The 19365-nt window shown below is 40.8% G+C and overlaps 1 protein-coding gene across 1 annotated transcript in view; it reads right to left on the reverse strand.

Moving 5' to 3' along the window:
* ADAMTS17 (ADAM metallopeptidase with thrombospondin type 1 motif 17) overlaps positions 1–19365 on the reverse strand; it is a 192968-nt gene that overhangs the window by 16119 nt on the left and 157484 nt on the right. Inside the window, exons 20-21 of the mRNA XM_055792598.1 lie at positions 11282–11486; positions 7529–7681 (exon numbers count right to left, since the gene is read on the reverse strand). Of these exons, the coding sequence (XP_055648573.1) occupies positions 7529–7681; positions 11282–11486 (358 nt within the window). The remainder of the gene's footprint in view (positions 1–7528; positions 7682–11281; positions 11487–19365) is intronic.

The raw sequence follows: 19365 nt of genomic DNA on the forward strand, positions 1-19365 counted from the left end.
CTTTTCTCAGAACCCTTATTTTGGATTAAAGACGGTTCATTTCTCTTCTACCTAAATTTATGGAATAAAATAATAAAGGGAACAGAGGAAAGTCTAGCATGCCTTGCACTGACGGTGAAGACAACAAAAAACCCCAAAACAATAGCCCTGAGTTTTGTCATATGTAAAGTGCAAGCCACGTGCCAGAATTCTTAATTTTATGCTGAAATCCTTAACTCGTTGAAGTCATTGGGAGCTGGCCATTGATTTTGGTGGGTCAGTGACATGACCCATGGTATTAGAAACAAAACTGATTTCACTGCAGCAGAAGAGAGAAGTGGTTTCTGCTTTGTAAAACAAACACTAGCTTTCTCTCACATAGAGATCTTCTTTATTTTGTGCATTTCCTCAATGGAGGTTAAACTAAAGATGATGGGTGGGTTTAGCTCATCAAAACTCAGAAGGGTACCATTCTACTTCAGAAATGCAGAGCAACGGCTTTCCATATTCCTTTCTAAAGGCCTGCATGACATTTTTACTAGGATACTAGAAACAACTTTCCCAAATTGAGGAGTGTCCCTGGTATAACCACTTTTGGGCCATTTGTTCTCATCTTCTGTAGTAAGAGGTATTTTGAGATTACGCGTTGGCAAGAAAGGTTGTGGTTTGCACATCAGTGATCACACACCAGAGGAACGAACCATGAGGAGCCACAGCCAGCAGTACAACTAAGAGCAGTCCATATGGGCAGGAGTTAGGTTTAAGACATTCTGATGCTCTGGGTCCTAGTCATGCCTAAGACCAGAGAAGCAGAGGATTTAAATACTAAAGCTTGTTGGGTCCTCTCCTGTCATATCCAGCTCTATCACCTTCTGGAGAACAACTGATTTGCACCAGTGAGGCCTGTAGACACCCTTCCAACATCAGTTTCTAGCTATGGTGCTGAATGCGCACAAGCAGCCATAAATCATTAAGTTGTTTGCTAAGCCAAAGTAAGTGGCAGGAAAGGTTGTGCCAGCGGTGATGTGAAACTGCAGTTTTAAGCGATCATCCCTCCTGTGAAGTTTTCTCTCAATTCAACAAGAGAAGTTATTTTCTCCAAGGTAGAAGAAGCTGAACTTATTTATGACCTTTATGAAGAATTAACAAGTTGTCCATAGTTTATCATAAACAGATGGTGGGTCAAGCCATGAATTTGTAATGAATGTTAGAACAAAGGACCGTTTGCTTCTATATTTATAACACAGCTGTCCTTGATTTACTCTTCTTATCATGTAATGTGAATTAATCATTAAAAATGAGGCGTATAGAGGATTTTGTTCATGTTCCCAAACATTTGGAACTCAGAAAACATGCCTTCCTGGCACTGCAAGACTGTAGAGTGTTTTTTGGACACCACCCCCCTCCTTTCCCCAAAAAACCAAAACAACAACCCAAAATCAAAACCAACTCCAACATGTTTTATGGCGTACTGCAAGGCTAGAGGTTTTATCTCTTAGATATTTGGAAGCCTGCCAAAACAATTAATTTATAATTATAAAATCCTTGTTACCACCCATTGTGATGAATGACTGCCGATCTTCAGTATGAAACACCTTGATGTCTGGCACAAAACCGGTATTTTTCTCATAGGAAATTAGATTTTTTTCCTCCCTATTGTTAATATTCTCCTATAGCTAGCATTTCATAGGCTGAGCAAAATACTGTAAAAAAATTGGCAACTATTGATGTCCAGGGAAGGCAGACAGCTATAGGTAATTTTTCAGATGTGCTTTATCACTACTGACACTATTTGGCAACAAGAATATTGTTTAACATAACGCTTTGCCAAGCTGATCCTTTCCAGTTTCTGGAGTGTATAATCTTTCTGAATCCAGTGAAAGTTGTGCCAGGTGGTTATACAAGATGTAAAGTGGTAGAAAAAGATTTCTCCCCTACCTTCTCTCCTAGTTGAACCCCAGCTTGACATCATATATTTCTGTTTTCACCTGAGAGCATGCATCTGTGATGGTTCCTACACAAGACCCAAAGATCTTGTACAAGCCATCAGCTCAGATGCTGATCTGCATGGCATTGGCATAAGCTTACATTAACTTAAGTGGCTGAATTAATCTGGATTTACACTAATGTAAGAGAGACTGATATCTGACCCACTGTGCTGAGTGAGATCCTTGGCTTGCGGCCAGTGGGTTGTAGGGAAGAATGAAAGACAGTTACCCTGGCTTTACATTGGGTTATCTGAGATTAATATAGGCCTTGGTATTTACAGAGCACCTACTGTAACTGCAAAGAAAAAATATGGCAAACCCCATATATTACAAGGCTTCTATGTATCTTTCTTCTTCTAAAAATCTTTTTATTGGTCTATGTAATATAATAGGTTAATGAGCTAAATTGTTGCCTGAGGGACAGAAGTTGCATGTTTAAACTTCTATCCACAAAGCTGAAAATGCAGCCTTGTGAAAGTCAGCACTAACGATGGAGCAGCGTATCTTGCTTGCCATTCTACCTTCCTTGATATAATACCAGTTAAAAGGAGAACAGTAAAAAAAAAAAAAACTGGGAACCCTGAAGCATTCTGTGCTATTGGCTCGAAATACAGTACTTCAGTCACAGGACAGAAATAGAGTATGTTGAGGCATATAAAATAGTGAAACAATTAAGTGAAACTGGAAATGAAGAAAAATCCATAAAAATCTTGTGGAGGATTGCTCCTGCTATATGATCTTGCTGTTTCAGTTATACCCTAGAAGAGTCTAGGAGCCAACTGGAGAAAAGGAACTCAAAAAATACAGCCTTGGCCTGTACATTTGCACCCAAGTGCTTTCCGTGCTACATTACTACTAGAGCAGAAGGGGTGAGAGCTGAGGGCACACGGGGAGCCTTGGGTAGCTAAAAAGCAGTCCCTAGTGCTGTTCACCTTCAAGCACAACTGACCTCTGTCACCACCATAGCCAGCCAATAAATGAAGCCTGCATCTCCCTGCAGCAGGCCAGCAGTGCGCCCCCACATCATCTGGGACATGTTTTCAACTGCGTGAGTCAAGGCAGACTTCAGCGTGAAGTCCAAGTCCTGCAGCTGCTCCCTTCAAGTGCAGCCTAAAGCAGGCGGGTGGCACGGACTCAGGCTGTGCGCCCTGCTAAGCTTCCTGGACAGCCACATATGGAAAGACACGTTCAGTTCACGAGTTGCCTGCGTTCTTCACAGGAATGTAATCCTTGACATAAAGTTTGTCAGCAAAATACAATTCATCATGAAAGAACGAACTGCTGTCTTGCTAAAGCATCAAGAGGCACATTTTCAGCAGCCTAGGTGTCTGAGGCGAGTGTTGGGAAACTGAGCAACCTGTGTTTGTTCTTTTGACTAGCACAGCTACAACAAAAATGTAAAAATGCTTCCACCGCTAGAACATTTAACAGCTCAGATTTCAAACAAGGAGGAACTATCTCAAAGTAGAAAGCGTGTATGAGATGTTTGTTTCTTTAACTGAATGCAAACTGGATGTGGAATTTCCTTTTGGAAGAAACAATTGAATGGCTTGGATTCCCATTTGTATATTGCATCATATATAAAAAAGGATGATATAATGAATTGCAATTCTGAAGAATCTAGGCAAGAATAAAAAAATTAAAAAAATATTTGAGGTTAACACCTTCAACGGGTCTCTTACTGTGCAATCTATCTTTCTACTACGTTCAAAGACTCTCAGGTCAGGAACAGTTTAGTTACCTAACTCATAATACCAATGCTCCATTTGTGTTAAATGCTAAAAATAATTATATCCGTTTGAGATAAGGGGTTTAAAAGAGAAGTTGCAGTAGTGCAGGGAAGTTGCAAGTTTAATAGCACTGGTAATAGATGTTACACATGGTTACTAGTAACAGAAGAATACTCTGTCTTTAGAATTACAGGACTAAGAAATACTTTAGAATTACAGGACTAAGAAAGACATTTAAAACAACTTTGCAGACCTGGCCCTATGTGTTTGCAAAGCGAACTACATTTATCATTTCCTCATGCAACACTTGAAATACGCTGCAAATACACTAGGAATATACAAATATCACAGCCAAGACTGCTTGCTGGATCTGCTCAATTAGCTCCAAATGCTTTCCACAGCTATAATATGCAGTAAGGATCATCTGCTAATAAACCTGACAGAAAATGCAATAAAATTCCTCTTCTTCAGAACGTGGACAGGCATTGGCTGCAGAGCTGTTACTAAGGCCAGTGGATGAGGTGCAGGTTAAAGATCAGCATGGCCATGCCTCCAGCCCTCACCTCTTCTACACAGAAGTGGATCCAGGGTTTGAGAACATAAACCCACAACCTTCCTGGCATAGATTTGGAGATTTTACTGCTGCCCACTCTTGTGCTTTCTGAATGCAACAGGATCCAAGATCTTCTATAGCATAACCATACTCACTGCTGTCAGATGTGAGGCGAGTTAAACATATAGGGCTGGGAGTTCCTTAGGGAACTGACCTGTCTTCTCATGCACAGAGTCCACGTATTCTATAAATACTACTACTAATATAAAAATAACAGTCTGTCATTACCACCCAAGCAGATTGTTCTATTTACAAGTTTTATCTGGACTTGACTTTTTCAGTGAGGTTTTGCCTTTTTCTTGCATGACTTCCTAGTATCTTCAAAAGATTTTAGTTTGCGAAATTAAGGATTGGAGGCCAAGTCATCATGCAAGCTGTTTGCACATAAAGCATCAAAGCCCCTTATTTTAGTCTGTGATAATTACTACTGTTAGTTAAATCTTGCTTCCCTGATGATTCTTAACAATCAGTAACAAACTCACAATGCATTAATTGCAGAAAGTTGTTGCTTGTTCTGAGATCAATTTGTATTAATAGAAAAAGTTTCCATCTTAGTCAGCACAAAACTCTCTCAAAGCAATTTTTACAGCACTGGGAACAAATGTTTTACAATGGAATTTTGCGCTGGAAGTGTGAATTTTAGAGTTCACTATAATCTAACTGCTGCAGACTCTGTTTCTCCTTAAAGGAGGAAGTGTTTTAAGCCAGACACCACCAAAGAGGAGTCACTGATAGCTGTAAAGGCTCTCCCTCAAAGTCTAAGCCCTGCATTAAAGCTTCTGCATCCTCATGATGAAAATCCTTTGCTCAGGATTTGTGATGAATTGAATTCCATACCAAACATTTCAGCTATCTGAGTTGCTGGGACAATAAATTTTCTTCAGAGAACTGTATCTACCCATATCCTTTTCTAGCAATCCAGTGGTGCCTTCTGTTTACCCCTCTACTCAGAGAATAAGAATCTAATTGTGTGACCTAAGTGTCCAGTCAGAATTAACCAATATGTCTAGAATTTTAAACGCTCATTAGAAACCAAATCAAAGTCCAAGAACATCCTGCTGGACTCACATGGGGTGAAATTCCTGGGAAGCAGAGAGCTGGCACAAGCTCTCTGCAGACAGAAGCAGGCCACATACGCAGCACATAAGCTTTTGTGCCCTTTTACACAGGGAGGATTCTGATCCTGAGTTAAGAATTGCAAATAACAAGTGATTTTGCACTTATTCTGTCCTGCTCACATGCAGACACTAAATCCATCAACAACACTATTTACTGTGACCAATGTATGATTGCAGCCTTTCTAGCAGTGAGCCAACATCTTTATCAGATTGGAACCATTCATACAATACTGAACTTTCAATCCATGTAATCAGAAAATACACAATTATTTCATATTCCTCTCTATAAAGAGAATCCTGGTCAATTTGCATGCCAAAATGTTTTGTCAGCCCACAAATAAATAAATAAATAAATAATATTATTTCACCTGTTAACACACAGGAACTGTTTGTTTTGGCCAGCTTGCATAGACTCCATGTGCCAGGTTATGAATAAAATAATGTTCATTACTCTAAACGTTCTGTGATACAAATTCCTGGCTCAGCGTAAATGCAAACCTTTTGTATTTCTTAATACATTCTTAATGTATTGGTTCTTAATGCATTCTCCAGCACTGACACCATTAAGTTCATGTATCTATGACAGAGTAGATCTGAAAATATTTGTAATTCCTAATCACAATGTGAAAAAAAAAGCAATTGCAGATAAGCCAATTTGCCCATCGTGGGCCTCTATTTCAGTGGATTTTGCTTGCTGGAGTTTGGGTTTTTGGAAAGCAAAATGCAACTACTGTATCCCAGTGGTTTCTGCACATGCCGTACATTCCAGAACACGAAGTAGGCTTTCTGTTTAAAGAACAGTACAGTTGCAAAGATAAGATAAAACCAAGCTGGAATATAATATTCCTGGGAAATTTTAGTTCTTTATGCAAACATGAAGTCAGTAATGTAAAGGATGCTTTATGAACAACACTGGCAAAAGCTGAGTTTCTCACATTGCCAGGCTCCTTCCCAAGCAAAACTACCTATTACTTTAAGATCAGAGCGCAAATACAGATCAGAGTCTGCTCTGGTTTAGGCCACTGCATTCCGGAATTAATTCCACTGATGTCACTGGAGAAACTAAATTCAGGCAGGCCTAAGTGAAGGTAAAATCCAGCCCTGAGGAAGGGACTGATGGTTTTGGCTCTGCCTTTAAAATCATGGCTTGCTTTCATTTCAGGTGGCTGGAGTAAGTCTAGGACTGGACTATGCTGTGTAGGTCCCAGACCAGCATGAAATTCAGCTGCGCAGCTCTAGTCTTGCATCTGTGGTAATAAAACAGTATACTGTCTGGCTCTGCATGCAGGACCTGCATGAGGCAGAGGAAGGGAACTCAGCTGTGAGTGCTCTGTTACCCTCTGTTTCTGTGTGTCTGTTAAGGCCTCCCTGTGCTTCCCCCCAGTAGTATTCAGCTTAACAACAATTCTCCCAAAACTTCAGATTTATGACTTGTGGGATGTGAAGACTAAGGTCCAGCTCTCTTCTCAACTCCATTATGATGCTTTAAGGGAGACAAAACTCTCACCACAGCTCCCTTGCGAGATTTCCCTTTTTCTCAGCGACTAGGTTCGTAACTCAAAGTACAAATTTTTAACATATATTTACACTCAAGGAAACCAACCTTCTATTTTCTTTTTAGCTTGCCCAGGCTGGGCATGGGACACCTCTTTAGTTTCCTACACTCCTGGAAGATAATGTTAATAAGCTCTTTTCTGTAGAATTCTACCAGAACTGTTAAGAGTTTGCTTCTTGAAATATGGAAAGCAGTTTGAGCATCATTTATGAAGTAGCTTTTTGACAAGAGAGTCCACCTGTGGTGGGAATCTTGTGTAGGTTTTGCCTTTGGATGTTTAAACTGTCATTAATACTCATTTCTGTCCTGCTTGGAATACACTTCTCTAAAACTTGCTGGGTCATATCCACAAGCCTGTGTTGCAATGTTTGATTTATAAATGGCATAAGAGGAAAAGTTTAAAACCCAGCAAAACCTCCAATTAAAATCAGTTAAACCCTTCCTTTCCAAATATTTAAACTTCAAATTAATGCAGACAGCACACAGAAGCATAGCACAGAACATCTTTGCACTTACAAAGAATACCATGTAGTGTTCACTGTTACCTTAGACCAATCGCCTGTTTTCCATTCATAACAGCCTGTGTGATCTTCACACTCTTCCTCATCTCTTGGCCTTGTGGCTGCATCACATTTTCCTTGAGAATTTGTGCATGTCACTGTTCTTTTCTGAATACCCTTGCCACAGTCTGCCGAACACTGCAAAACAACAGGTATTTGTCTTCTGTTACATGATGCCTAGAAATGATAACTTTTTTTTTTTTCTGGGCCCTATGCAAGTAGCTTCCAAAGAGCAGGATATCTGGTCACCCATGTGTTATCTTTGCCAAGGGTTGGCTGGAAATGATGTTTTACTGGGGAATTGGTCTTGATTTCATTGACTGCTAGGTGGGTAAAGGACACTGGCATGAACTGACAAAGAATTTCTGTTTCAAAGAACCAGTTCAGTAACAGAATAACAGATCTGCTGATGCTGTCACAGCCATCTAAATGCATGCCACTACAAACCAGCATAACTAGTCTCTCTGCTCTTCATGCCACTGCAGTGGTTAAGAGTGAGAAATTTTCTTGAAAACCCACTGGGGACAGATGGGTGGAAAAATGATATATGTACCAAGTGAGATAAAAACTAACCTCCTCTAGCATGTCAAGTTCTCCCCTTCAGGGGATCAGCATGGAAAAAACAGTTGATTTGACACTGAATAAATAGTGAAGATATGAGATATTCTGTGAGGTCTTTTGAACGTATTCCAAGAAGCTTCTCCATCCAGGGGGTCTATGCTGGAAACAAGCATCAGCTTGATATAAATTACATCAAATGGACAAATCTCAGCATGCCTGTCTAACCATCTTAAAAATACAATCCAGGCAGTTCTGACCTGCTGGCCTTGTTAAGGACATGAATGACAAGCGTTTATGAGCTGGCAAGCAAACAGACATGCCTTTAAATACATCAGAGCACTACAAAGTGACTTCTTGAAAATCTGGGAAACCTTCCACTTAATTTACTATGTGCTGCTCATGGCGTGACCTCCTTACGGATGTAACATCTTTGTAACAAGCACAATTGTATAGTTCTGCTAGATACAGGGATGAATTCTTTCAGGCTTTGCAGAATTCCAGAAATTGCTTTGCTGGACTTCTCAGAGCACAAGACTTGCCAGAGATCCCAAGCTGGATCTCCCTAAATGGTACCTTAAAGCCATGAATTTGCCCCAAGTTGTATAGACTTTCCCAAATTATATATCATTTTCCTCAGCCCTCAGGGTGGACTCCTCAGGGTTGCACTCGTTCATCTCAAACTACAAAGCACAATATATAAAATCTTTCAAATGGTGCAATTTACTCAAAGTAAATCAAACTGAAGTGGGAGTATTTTTCACAGTAGGAGAAATCTCTAGGTGGGTTTTACAAGCAAGTCTGGGAAAAACACCAACTGTTTGTTCTTCCCACAAGCTTTTAAGTAATTCACAGATTAATACTGCATATACTTTCCTAGACAAAACAGCATTTGCAAAAAGTTTCCAACAGATCTTTGGTGGTCACATATAAATCACCCTCTTTAAGAGTTTTTTTCTTTCCCCAAGTCCTCTGTTTTCATGAAGAATTGCTTAACATATAGATTTTACAGAGATTCCACAACAGAGCAGTCTACAAATTAATGAGCGCAGTCCCTGAGTGTCCTGCTGAGATCATTAGGTCTTATTTTATTAACAAATCACTTAGTCAAATCCCACAAGGTTTTGTGAAGGACCAACACAACTTTGCAGTTAAGACACAGCTCCTTTATTTGAAAGAAATCTATATTTTTTTTCTACTCTAGTTCCCTAACAGTAGAAACATTCACGTTTTTCTGACAGTATTTTTGTCATTACAAACGGGTTCAGCAGTGTTTTGTCCAAAACAACCTCAAGTTTTTGGCAACAAAAGGGGAACTTAATTTTTTCCACAACAAAGATTGCATTGGAATTTGCTTTAAAAACACACATTTTTGGTTGGGGACCAGACATCAATGTGGTCAACTGTTTTTTGTTGTATAACCAAAAAGTTCAAAAACATACATGAGAAAATGATTTATAAAATGATACCACTACTGTGATATTTACTCCACAACATCAGATTAAAATGTTAAGGATTAAAGTGATTACCACTGAAGAAAGTCCTAGTTATGAGAAGTGTTCAAACTGGCAAAGCATCAGAAGTGTCCTGGAGTCAACTGTGCTACATAATAGCAGAAATGTGCCAGAACAAGAACCAATTTAAAATCAGGAGTGGGCTATTACAGGCACGACAAAAGGTAAATAAATTTATCAAATAAAAAGTAAGCCAGTTACTGAAAATATGATCTAAAAATATGATGTATTTGCAAACGTATTATGTGGTCAGAAATATGGAGGATTTCCACTCTGGAAAAAGTCTTGTAACTTGACTTACTCTGTTTCATAAAAAGGAGAGAGAAGTGGCCTGGGACTGTCAACAAAAGACCCAAGTAAAAAATCCCCATATAAACCAGGTAGGAACTGTAAGAATAGTCTCAGCTATAAACATTTCAGCTGGTCCAGCTATGAGAAATAAAGAGGGCACCATCTGAAAAGGGTTACTCCTATACAACGTACAAAAGACTTATCAGATAACATATTAAAACTTTGATGTGTTTCTCCACATCTTTTGAAATGAAAGAACTCAGAAAGAAAACAAATCTCATGCATTAGTGAACAGGTACCGTGTCCTACTGAAAGGAAACAGTACTCTCACTTAACTATCATCTCACTTGCCAAACAAAGATTTCCTGTTCAAAAGGTGGACAATGGAGCCATGTTGTGTTTGTTAAGAGACGCTGTTTCTCAGTGCAAGATCCTTTGTATCCTGAGCTTCTGCAACTTTTTAAGCACACTTCTAACAATAATATTTTGCAAAAGCTCTTTCACAATGCTTTAAACAGGAGCTCACTGTTTCAAAATAGAGATAAGTAACAAGGAAAGATCCGTCCCACAGAAATGACTGTTGGTGGACAGTCCCATAACACAGTCAGTCTGGAATGAGACTGGTAGAGCTGTAAGTACTGCGCCAAGAGTATTATCTCATTGTTCAGATGAGCCTAACAGATACAATTACCAAAATTAACATGGACATCCCCTTAGGACTGCTACTCACAAAGTACAAAGTTGCTCTGTATTAGCTGAGTTCTAGTCATGAACTGTAGGCATACTCCCGGTTCACTCTGTTGCTAAACAAACACAGGATGCCTAGACCACACATCATTTGTATCTGAAATGCATTTATAATATCTGAGAATAATTTATTAATTCTGAAACTGTGTGGAGATGCATCTTTTATACAAAGTATAACCAGCTTTTCCATGTTCCTGGAATTACACAAAAGAAGTTGGATAACACCCAAAGATTGTACATTCTCTGTAACATGCAGATGGTTGATAAATCTGGTATTTGTTTCAGACCACATTTAAATGGAGCCAGAAGCCCTGGTGGGTTACTATACTTTTGGCCTCAGGTCAGTGAAATGTTTGTTCCTGCTGGTCAGAGTTTTCAGATAGAAAGATACAGTTACTATAGCATGATATCTAAAACCTGCCTTAATAACTCATCTGGTATGGAATACAAACCTCAGCACCAAACTGACCATCTCAACAAATGACAATCCTACCCAGTGCCCCAACACTATGAGGCACCGAGTATGCTGACTGTGAGAACGTGCTTAATTTTAAGCACTTCGCTGGATTATGGCCAGTGTATCCAGAGCTGTGTGGAGTCTGGCTCCTTTCTTGATTCAAGTTCCTACCTTTGACCACTCCGATGCTTCCCAGATAGAAAGGCAGTCCCGTCCTTCACAGCTTTGTACTGTTGTTGGTTTGTTGCCAAGGCAGTAGAGGTCTCTCGTGTTAACGTAGGTGCCATTTTGCAGCTGATAAACACAAGTTACTTCCCGGTGCTGGACACCTTTCTCACAGGTAGCAGAGCAGGGACTCCAATGGCCAGTCACCCAGCTGGGAAGAAGCCAGAGAAGAAATGTTTAAAAACTGGTGGGATAAAACATTAAGCTTCACTTAAAAGCAGTGACAAATGGACAACTCTTCCTAGATTTCTGGGTCCTTTGATGATGCTATATTGCTGTCGTGCTGAGATCATCTGATCACCTTTGGGAGATGAAGTGTGTGAAGCAGAAAATTGCTGGTATACAAGTGAATATCCACTCCTCTCTCCATGTTAGACAGAAACACAAACTCTTCGTAGTTCCCTTTAACCCCCAGTCTCTACAATGTGGCTGCATTTTTCACCTCAATTAAAGACAGACTTGTCTGCAGATTACCCTATCCCACAAATATTGTAGCCTTTGAGAGATACCTGGAAAAACGGCTCGTACATCTCATGCACATCTTCGCTGTGCAGTGGAGCTGTGCAGAGAACCTATACTTACTGCGTACAAACAGGGATGATGCTACAGCCAGACACCTAGCCCAGCCTGGCTTTCCTCCACTCCCTCTCTAGCCTGCCATTATATGAGCTCAAAGCATATATATCCTCTACATCCCAGACTATTGGGAGGCAAAGACAGCTCCTGCCTTTCACGGCCGCTGATGAAATTTCACTTTTCACAGTTGGGCCTTCCAGGATGTTTAATCGGAATCTCATCTGTTTGAAGTTCATGGCATTAGGGGCCTCAAAAATGGAGAATAACTGGCCACGTTCATTCTTAAAAAGCTTGAATTGAATTTAATTGCTAAGGCTCAAGAAGCACTCAAAAACCCAAGACTTTCCTTAGAGAAAGGATCCTACAATGTTGTTTCAGAGGTGCCGTAGCTCACAAGGATGTGCCATAACGCAGCCTGGATGGGAGCATTTCTCTGAGCCTTTGGGATTCATTTACTTTGTAAGCACATTTCAGTTGCCATTTCCTTCCCCTTTGATCAAAGGGTGCTGGGAACAAATACATGGCCTTTGTTGTTGTTGTTGTTTGCTTTGTTATGTCTTTAAAGGCTCTTTGGCAAACACCCAGCACAAGGTTGTGAGGTGTCAGGGTTCCTCCAAAGTAAGGAACGCATGGCTGCTATGAGCAGTCCCAGCTGTGGGCACGCAAGGGAAACGAGGCACTCACACCCTGCTGCCTTCCAGCCCAGCATACGGCCAACCGAAAGGCTCCCACTGACTCCAGCGAGTGCTGTAAGCACCACTGTGGTTAGAGCTGGGCTAGGAGGAAGTGAATAAAATGTCTGCGAAGAATCTGAATTAGGAAGTATGTACGGAGGGACAATTCTTTTCCTAAAGACAAACAGCACCGATATTTATGCTTCCTGCAATCTGTCAATGAGGAACATGTTCTCTGTAATTACAGGCATTCCTGTATGAAGTGAAAGACTGGAACAATAACTGTGCAGGCACTGTGCACCGGAAGGCTATCATGCCTTTCTCACCAGGTAATTAACCTTCTGGTCTGTTATTTAGGACTGTCATCAAAATTAGTATCCTTACACCATGAATCTTTTACTTGTCACCCAGTCCTGGGTTGTCTCTTATGATAAGTGGCTCAAATAAGACTTCTCAAAAACAAGTCTGCTCAGAAATACTATGTGATTTTGCTGAAGGGTCCCATATTTCAGGTAGAGCACCATATGTGCCAACTTATTAACCAAATTTCCTTTGAAATTGCTGTGTAAACTTCTCCTAAACAAATAAAACAACCATTTTCCATCTTCCCATTCCTGAACAGGGAAAAATCATTCAGCACACTTTGTAGAAACATCTTCACTTGGTGCAATTGTCAGGCATTCATTTGCCAAATGCTATGACTGATGACCTGGTGTGACAGCACTGACGACTGCATTGACAGTGAAGGCAGAAGCCATTTGGTTTGAGCAGGATGGGATCGGGCAGGCTGGCCATCTGTCTTTTGTGGAACAGGGCCCCGCTCAAATGTTCCTGTGCATTAAAGCAGTTGACACATCTGTGAATTTCTGTTGGCTAAAACAGCTGGCAAGACACCAAACGTGTTTCTCTAGACAGTAGTTTTGGTGCATCTCTGTGGCTGAGTGCTTAGTATTTTACTTACAGAATGGGAAAATGCCAGCTGAGTAATCGACTACTAGGGCTGAAAAGCTGACAAAAATAGCCTTGAAGTGCAGAAATTAGTGTTCATGAAAATTAATAGCCAGGCTCCCTTGATATCAGCTGGGCTCTGCCTTGTCAGAGCAAATGTGGAGGGAGTTATCTATCTGGGTGAAGGAACCGCTCAGCAAGGGCATGCATGGAGGGGGCAAGAGTGACTTTGCTTTATGAGCTGAACGTGAGTCACCGGGCCGGGAACGGTTTCTGTACAGGCTCTGCTGAACTAATATTCACTTCAGCACTGTACTCCCACTGTGATCTACAGCTACTGGCAAAAGAAAAAGGGACTGAAAGCAAAGCAGAAAGATAAAAATACATTCTTGGCAGAGGCCGTCTGTGAGCTTGCATTTAGGATGGGCAGCACGCAGCGTGCCGACTATTTCCAAGGTGCCTTAAGAAGTAAGGTTATGACTTTCCTTTCAGGAAAAAAAATGCCTTTTTCATATATATTTTTTTGGTTGTTGGATGGGAGAAATCACCTCGTTTCTACCGTGTTTGGTGTTCTCTAGTTAGTGTTGCTCTAGCACAGATATGACACAGTGTAACTGGGAAACTGGCACAGAAAACCCAAATATTATCATCATCATGAGAAGAATGATTGCACAGGGCATGAGCCAAACCCCAGGGAATCAATATAAAGCTGTGCCTGTGGTGAAAATGCAGTCTCCAGCTTTTTTGTCAGAGTGGCATCTGTATGGCCAGCTTCAGCTACCGATCGACTACATCCACCCCTGGTCCAAGCCCAGTGGTTACAACAAGGTGGGGCAATGATGTGAAGGATCACTGAAACCTCACAGCTCACTCTGTCTGACTGGTGACAACGGCTGCTTACATGGAATCAAAATACTTAGAAATTAAAGGCTGTTTGAAAGTGGTGGTTTTAGTTTCATACCCAAGAGACAAGTGGCAGATTAAATATTTGAAGAAGAATAATAATATCAGTAAAGTAGGCTATTTTCAAAGGCATCAAGGGGATGATCACTTTGACCACAAAACTTCAACCTCTCAGTAAAATCTCTGCTTGGTTCAATGGCTTGTAAAATGATCTGGCAAACAAGTAAATGCGAGTCGTATGTGCAGCACTGGCAGCATGCTGATGTTCCTCCACAGTTCTCCCAAAGCTCCCTTCATAAGCAGCTGAAAATATATTTTAGTGCCTCTGACACAGAATCACTGCAACTGTATTTCAACCACATCATTCACAACCAAAGTGGAAAGATAAGGGATGTATGGATAAAGTGGTTAAATATGAAAATTCCTGCCAGTTCATATTTGGAAAAGGCATGTGCAGCAAGGTATTAGCATAATTACTATCTGCAAGTAATATACATACAGGGAAGAAAAATGTGATGTACAAGTAGTATCACATTATGGTTACTATTAAATTATACTACAGACAGATTTTCCTCTCTATCTGTCATTACACCTTTTGGACACACCTGGATATGTTTAAGAATAAGAGTTACTTTTCATTTTTTTAAAAAACAGTAAGTATTTTTTCTTATGAAAATGTAAAAATAATTCCATTGTTCTAACTCAAAACACCAAGCTAGCTCTGTACTATTAACTAAGCCAATTAACTGTTATACACTAAGCCCCGTGTATATCATACAGAGCATTTGGCTTCCAGTTACATTTTAAGCCTGTAAACTGATCTTAGGGATTGCTTGACACCACAGTTCTTTTCAGTTTGGTCTTTCCCTCCTAGGTTACAACCTATGTTCTGTTGGACCATGCGAGTGCTCTAGCTGGAGTCTCTGGAGAGCTTGTCTTTTTCCAACAAGCACTGATTTATGTGACAAACACACTCCTTTTTCTCACAACCACTGGGATGGCTTTATCCTTGGCATTATTTTTTGTAATCCTACCTCTATAGAAGACTCAAGAGCCAGATGATCCCTGCTGGTGGTTAGATTTAGGAAGAAAGTGACGAGCTTTTTAGCGCAGATTTTTCTACCCAGTCAGTGGCTGTCTTTCTAGCTAAAAAATGCCCACAAGGGTGTGTTTTTCTATAGCCTCAAAAAGCTGGGATGGGCAGGACATGCAATCTGAGAGGGCTGTTTTAAATCTGTCTTCTGAGTCTCACTCAACCTCTGACCTCTCAGTATCTCTGCTGAGGAATTGGGAGTTCTTCTTCTAATCTGCTTTGGCAACACTCATCTGGCAGGCCCCTGGAGCAAACTTGAAATATCTTTTGGAGGTTCAGTTCATCATTTGATCTTTCTATGGTCTGGATTAGTCATTAACCTTGAATTATCCACTCTACCTACTTGCCTAAGACTCCCACATTTTCTAGGAAAAAAATTGTCTACAGCACTATGCACATAAACCCAGGGGAGATGAATGTCTGCAAATGAAGACTTGTAGCTAAGGATTTGGGAGAAAGTGCCATGAAGATAAAATGAGTCAAGGCTGAAGGATGGAATGGAGGAGCGCAATTAAAAGACCTGAGGCCACTTTCAGAGATCTGTAGCCTTTTATAACATAAAGCCATTACATGTTCTAGGGTAAATATTGCAGCCCATTAAATTTCACCTAGTTATATCTGTCTTGAGCCCCACAGAAGACCGGTGCCTGCAAGCTGGTACTGTTCTGCTAACTAAACATCCATGACATATTCACACATGCACTCACTATCTACAGGGATTGCATTACTTTTGTTCCCTCCCCAATGCTACAGTGAAATTAATTTTCCTGCTTTCACAGTAATAGCTTGGATGTGATCAAAGGCACATTTGCAATAACACAAATGTTTCTGTTTTTATTAAACCTGGTTCTTTAGAACTGGCTCTTAACTACAACTAGTTATGAGCCTGTACTACTGCTGAACAAAGTAACAGAGGAATTTACTACCAAACAAGACATAGCTGGTCTGAATAAGCACTTGTGACAGAAACTAATCTAAAGCACTGTAACGTGAGGCTTCTATTTCTAATAGATTTTATTGCATACCTTTTGGTTTAACATACACTGTTGCACTAATGTACATGTAAGGGTAACTCCATGTCTAGTTAGCACATGTCTAGTTTTGTCTTTAACACCAGTTTGTGATGCAAAATCGTGTTGAAGTTGCTCAGTTTTCTGAGGCACCTGGGTGAAATTGTGGCTCTACTGATGTTAGGCAAAACTCAGACCAGCTTGCAGTGGGGCCAGGATTTCACACTGGATAATTTTAACAAGGACAATTGGAAAAGATTTCTGAGAATCAGTCACGTGGAATTGACAGTCAGATATTTTTTGCTTACAGCTATCAAACTAAGTTCATGTTTGAATATGCAGAAGCAAGAAAACACTGTTTACAAATGGACTCATGATTTCCATGGAACACGCACACTCTACTATTGTATCTTTCTCTCCCTACACACTTCGAAAACTCTTCACTGTATCTCTGTTATACTGGGGTCAAAATAATCAGGTGAATCTTGATTTTGGGAACAGGTTGTGCCACACCCGGTCACTAGAAGTTGGGGGGTTTTTTTTGGAAAAAAGTACAAGGAATCTAGTAGAATAATACAGCTGCTGATGTCGAAAGTAGGACTCCAAGACTAACATTCCTGTCTGATTGCCTTTATAAACAGTGCTCAGTAATTTTCCAGTACAGTAGTCATTCTGCTAACGGACTTGCCAACTTTCACTCACACAGGTTTCTTTTTTTCTTTAGTGATTATCATTTTGACAGCTTTATTTTTTTTAATTTCTCACCAATTATAAGATCAGCCACAAGACAATGTTTTATAATTTACAAGCACCTTGGGAAGTTGTTTTTTTTTTTTTAAATGGAAGACATTGTATTCTCCCTCCTCCCTCCTCGAAAATGAGCAGATGGCTCAATTTTGGAGGACTCAGTGTGGTGTTGGTGTCCTTCTTGCTGGCAGCTGCCTGAGTACACTAAGGCACAGAATATCAGCACTCTCAGAGCCCTTTTGCTGCGAGTTACCCCTACCCTGATCCACAGCTGGTTTACCTTTGATAGGGCAACTGGTGTCCAGCTCCATTCCCTGCCTTTCAAGGTAGGCAGTGCCTTTTCCTCAGCTCACACCACAGGTTGCAAACAGTGTGAAGAGCATTACAGCAGGCAGCAGTAGGAGTGAATTTCACAATTAAATATTTTGCTAGATTATCCTGCTAATCCTTCTTTGTGGGTAAAGAGTGTGCTTGGCCTGAAGAGCCTCAAACCAAAGAAACACAGATCATTTAACATTTTAAAACAGGGCAATGTTCAACTATAAGGTTGTTGAGTCAAACATTATAATGGGAAAAACTGTGATGTAAGCCAGCCTGGGTGTTTACACCAAAGCTAAGAAACCTGTCTCATGACTCCATGTGAAAACTAATGCCAAATTAACTTCTGCTCTAACAAGTCATCTTCAATTATTTGATATAAATGCATTCAGCAGTAGCTAACAAGCTCTGCTCATTCTACTCTCTCCCTGTTCCCAAGCCTTCTCTCCTTTTCCAGAATTGCTCTGCTGAGTTGAGTTGCTGGATTGGCTTGAAAATATCTTTTTGTCCTTCAGTAGTTAATTAATTACCGATTGCCTGTTGCTGCCTACAACCGGAATAAGTGTGATTTTGTCTCCTTCTAGTGGATGGTGACAACCAGAAGCGCCCACAACAGGACATCAGCTCACAGTCACAAAGGTGCCTCCTAGAAGTGTCTCGGGCTTTCTGGTCTGCAGCATTTGGCTTCTACTCCTGCAAGACCTGCCGGAGACCTGCTGCAGCTGCCCAGGGCCGGCAGCCCGGGCTGGTGTCCTCGAAGAGCAGCCACCAGAGCGCAGCATTGCCCCCTCGCTCAGCCGCCTGCAGCCACCGCGTCTTGCACAGTGTCCAGCACAGTCCTGGCAAATTCATTAAGCTCAAACTGATTCTAGAGATCCCAACTCCAGTTTTGGGAAGTACTTCAAAATGAGCTCTTACGTGGTGCCTCCTTGGATCAGAGGGTGCTAACATTGCTATTTATGCCAGATTTCCAGGCTAAAATGATTTGAAACCCTCCTTACGGCTGTTCCTTCTTTTCTTTTTTTTCATGTAACCAAATTCAAAACACACCAAAGGAGATGTTTCTTACTACAAGGAACAGATAAGGTTTTGAACTTGTTGCCATTGACCCTTGTGGATGATAAACATCTGTACAGGTTCCAAAAGAGTCTGACTGCATTAATGACAGAACATAATCATTTGGAACCATTAAATGTCTAGCTCAGTCCCTTCAGTTAACAGACACTCCCAATATGTCCCTCCAATTTAGTATAATTTCCATACAGCCCTGCAAGTAATTTGCTAACATTCCCAAGGAGATTTCCATCATACTGTTACCCCCTAAATTCTACTATTTGCAAGACTTCTACCTCACAAAATAAATTCAAAACTGTTCTGCTCCCTATCTACCTGTGATGATAACACAAATAAACATGGTGCAAACAGGCCAGAATCAGGGAGACAAACTGATTTCTGTATTCTTGGACTGTTAAGCAGAGCATGGTCACAGGTGGAGTCTAAAGGGAGAGGTGGACTCTTAGGCAGCAAAGGTCATACAGATAAGCAGCATGAGCTTAAATCAGACCAGGAATCAAAGCAAAGGGCACTATCCACCATCGCACACTGAGGCACCATGCTTTGAGCAGTCACTAGCCTTTCAGGCAGGTTGGAGAGGTGCTGAGCCAGCTGGGGCCTTGGCTGAGTCTTATAACTGGCTTCATTTTTTCCCCAGCGGGCACCACTGTGGTGAGTGAGCCCTTGGAGAGCACAGTGTTGGATTCC

Source organism: Falco peregrinus, chromosome 1 (genome assembly GCF_023634155.1).
Source record: "Falco peregrinus isolate bFalPer1 chromosome 1, bFalPer1.pri, whole genome shotgun sequence".
Taxonomy (NCBI): Eukaryota; Metazoa; Chordata; class Aves; order Falconiformes; family Falconidae; genus Falco; species Falco peregrinus.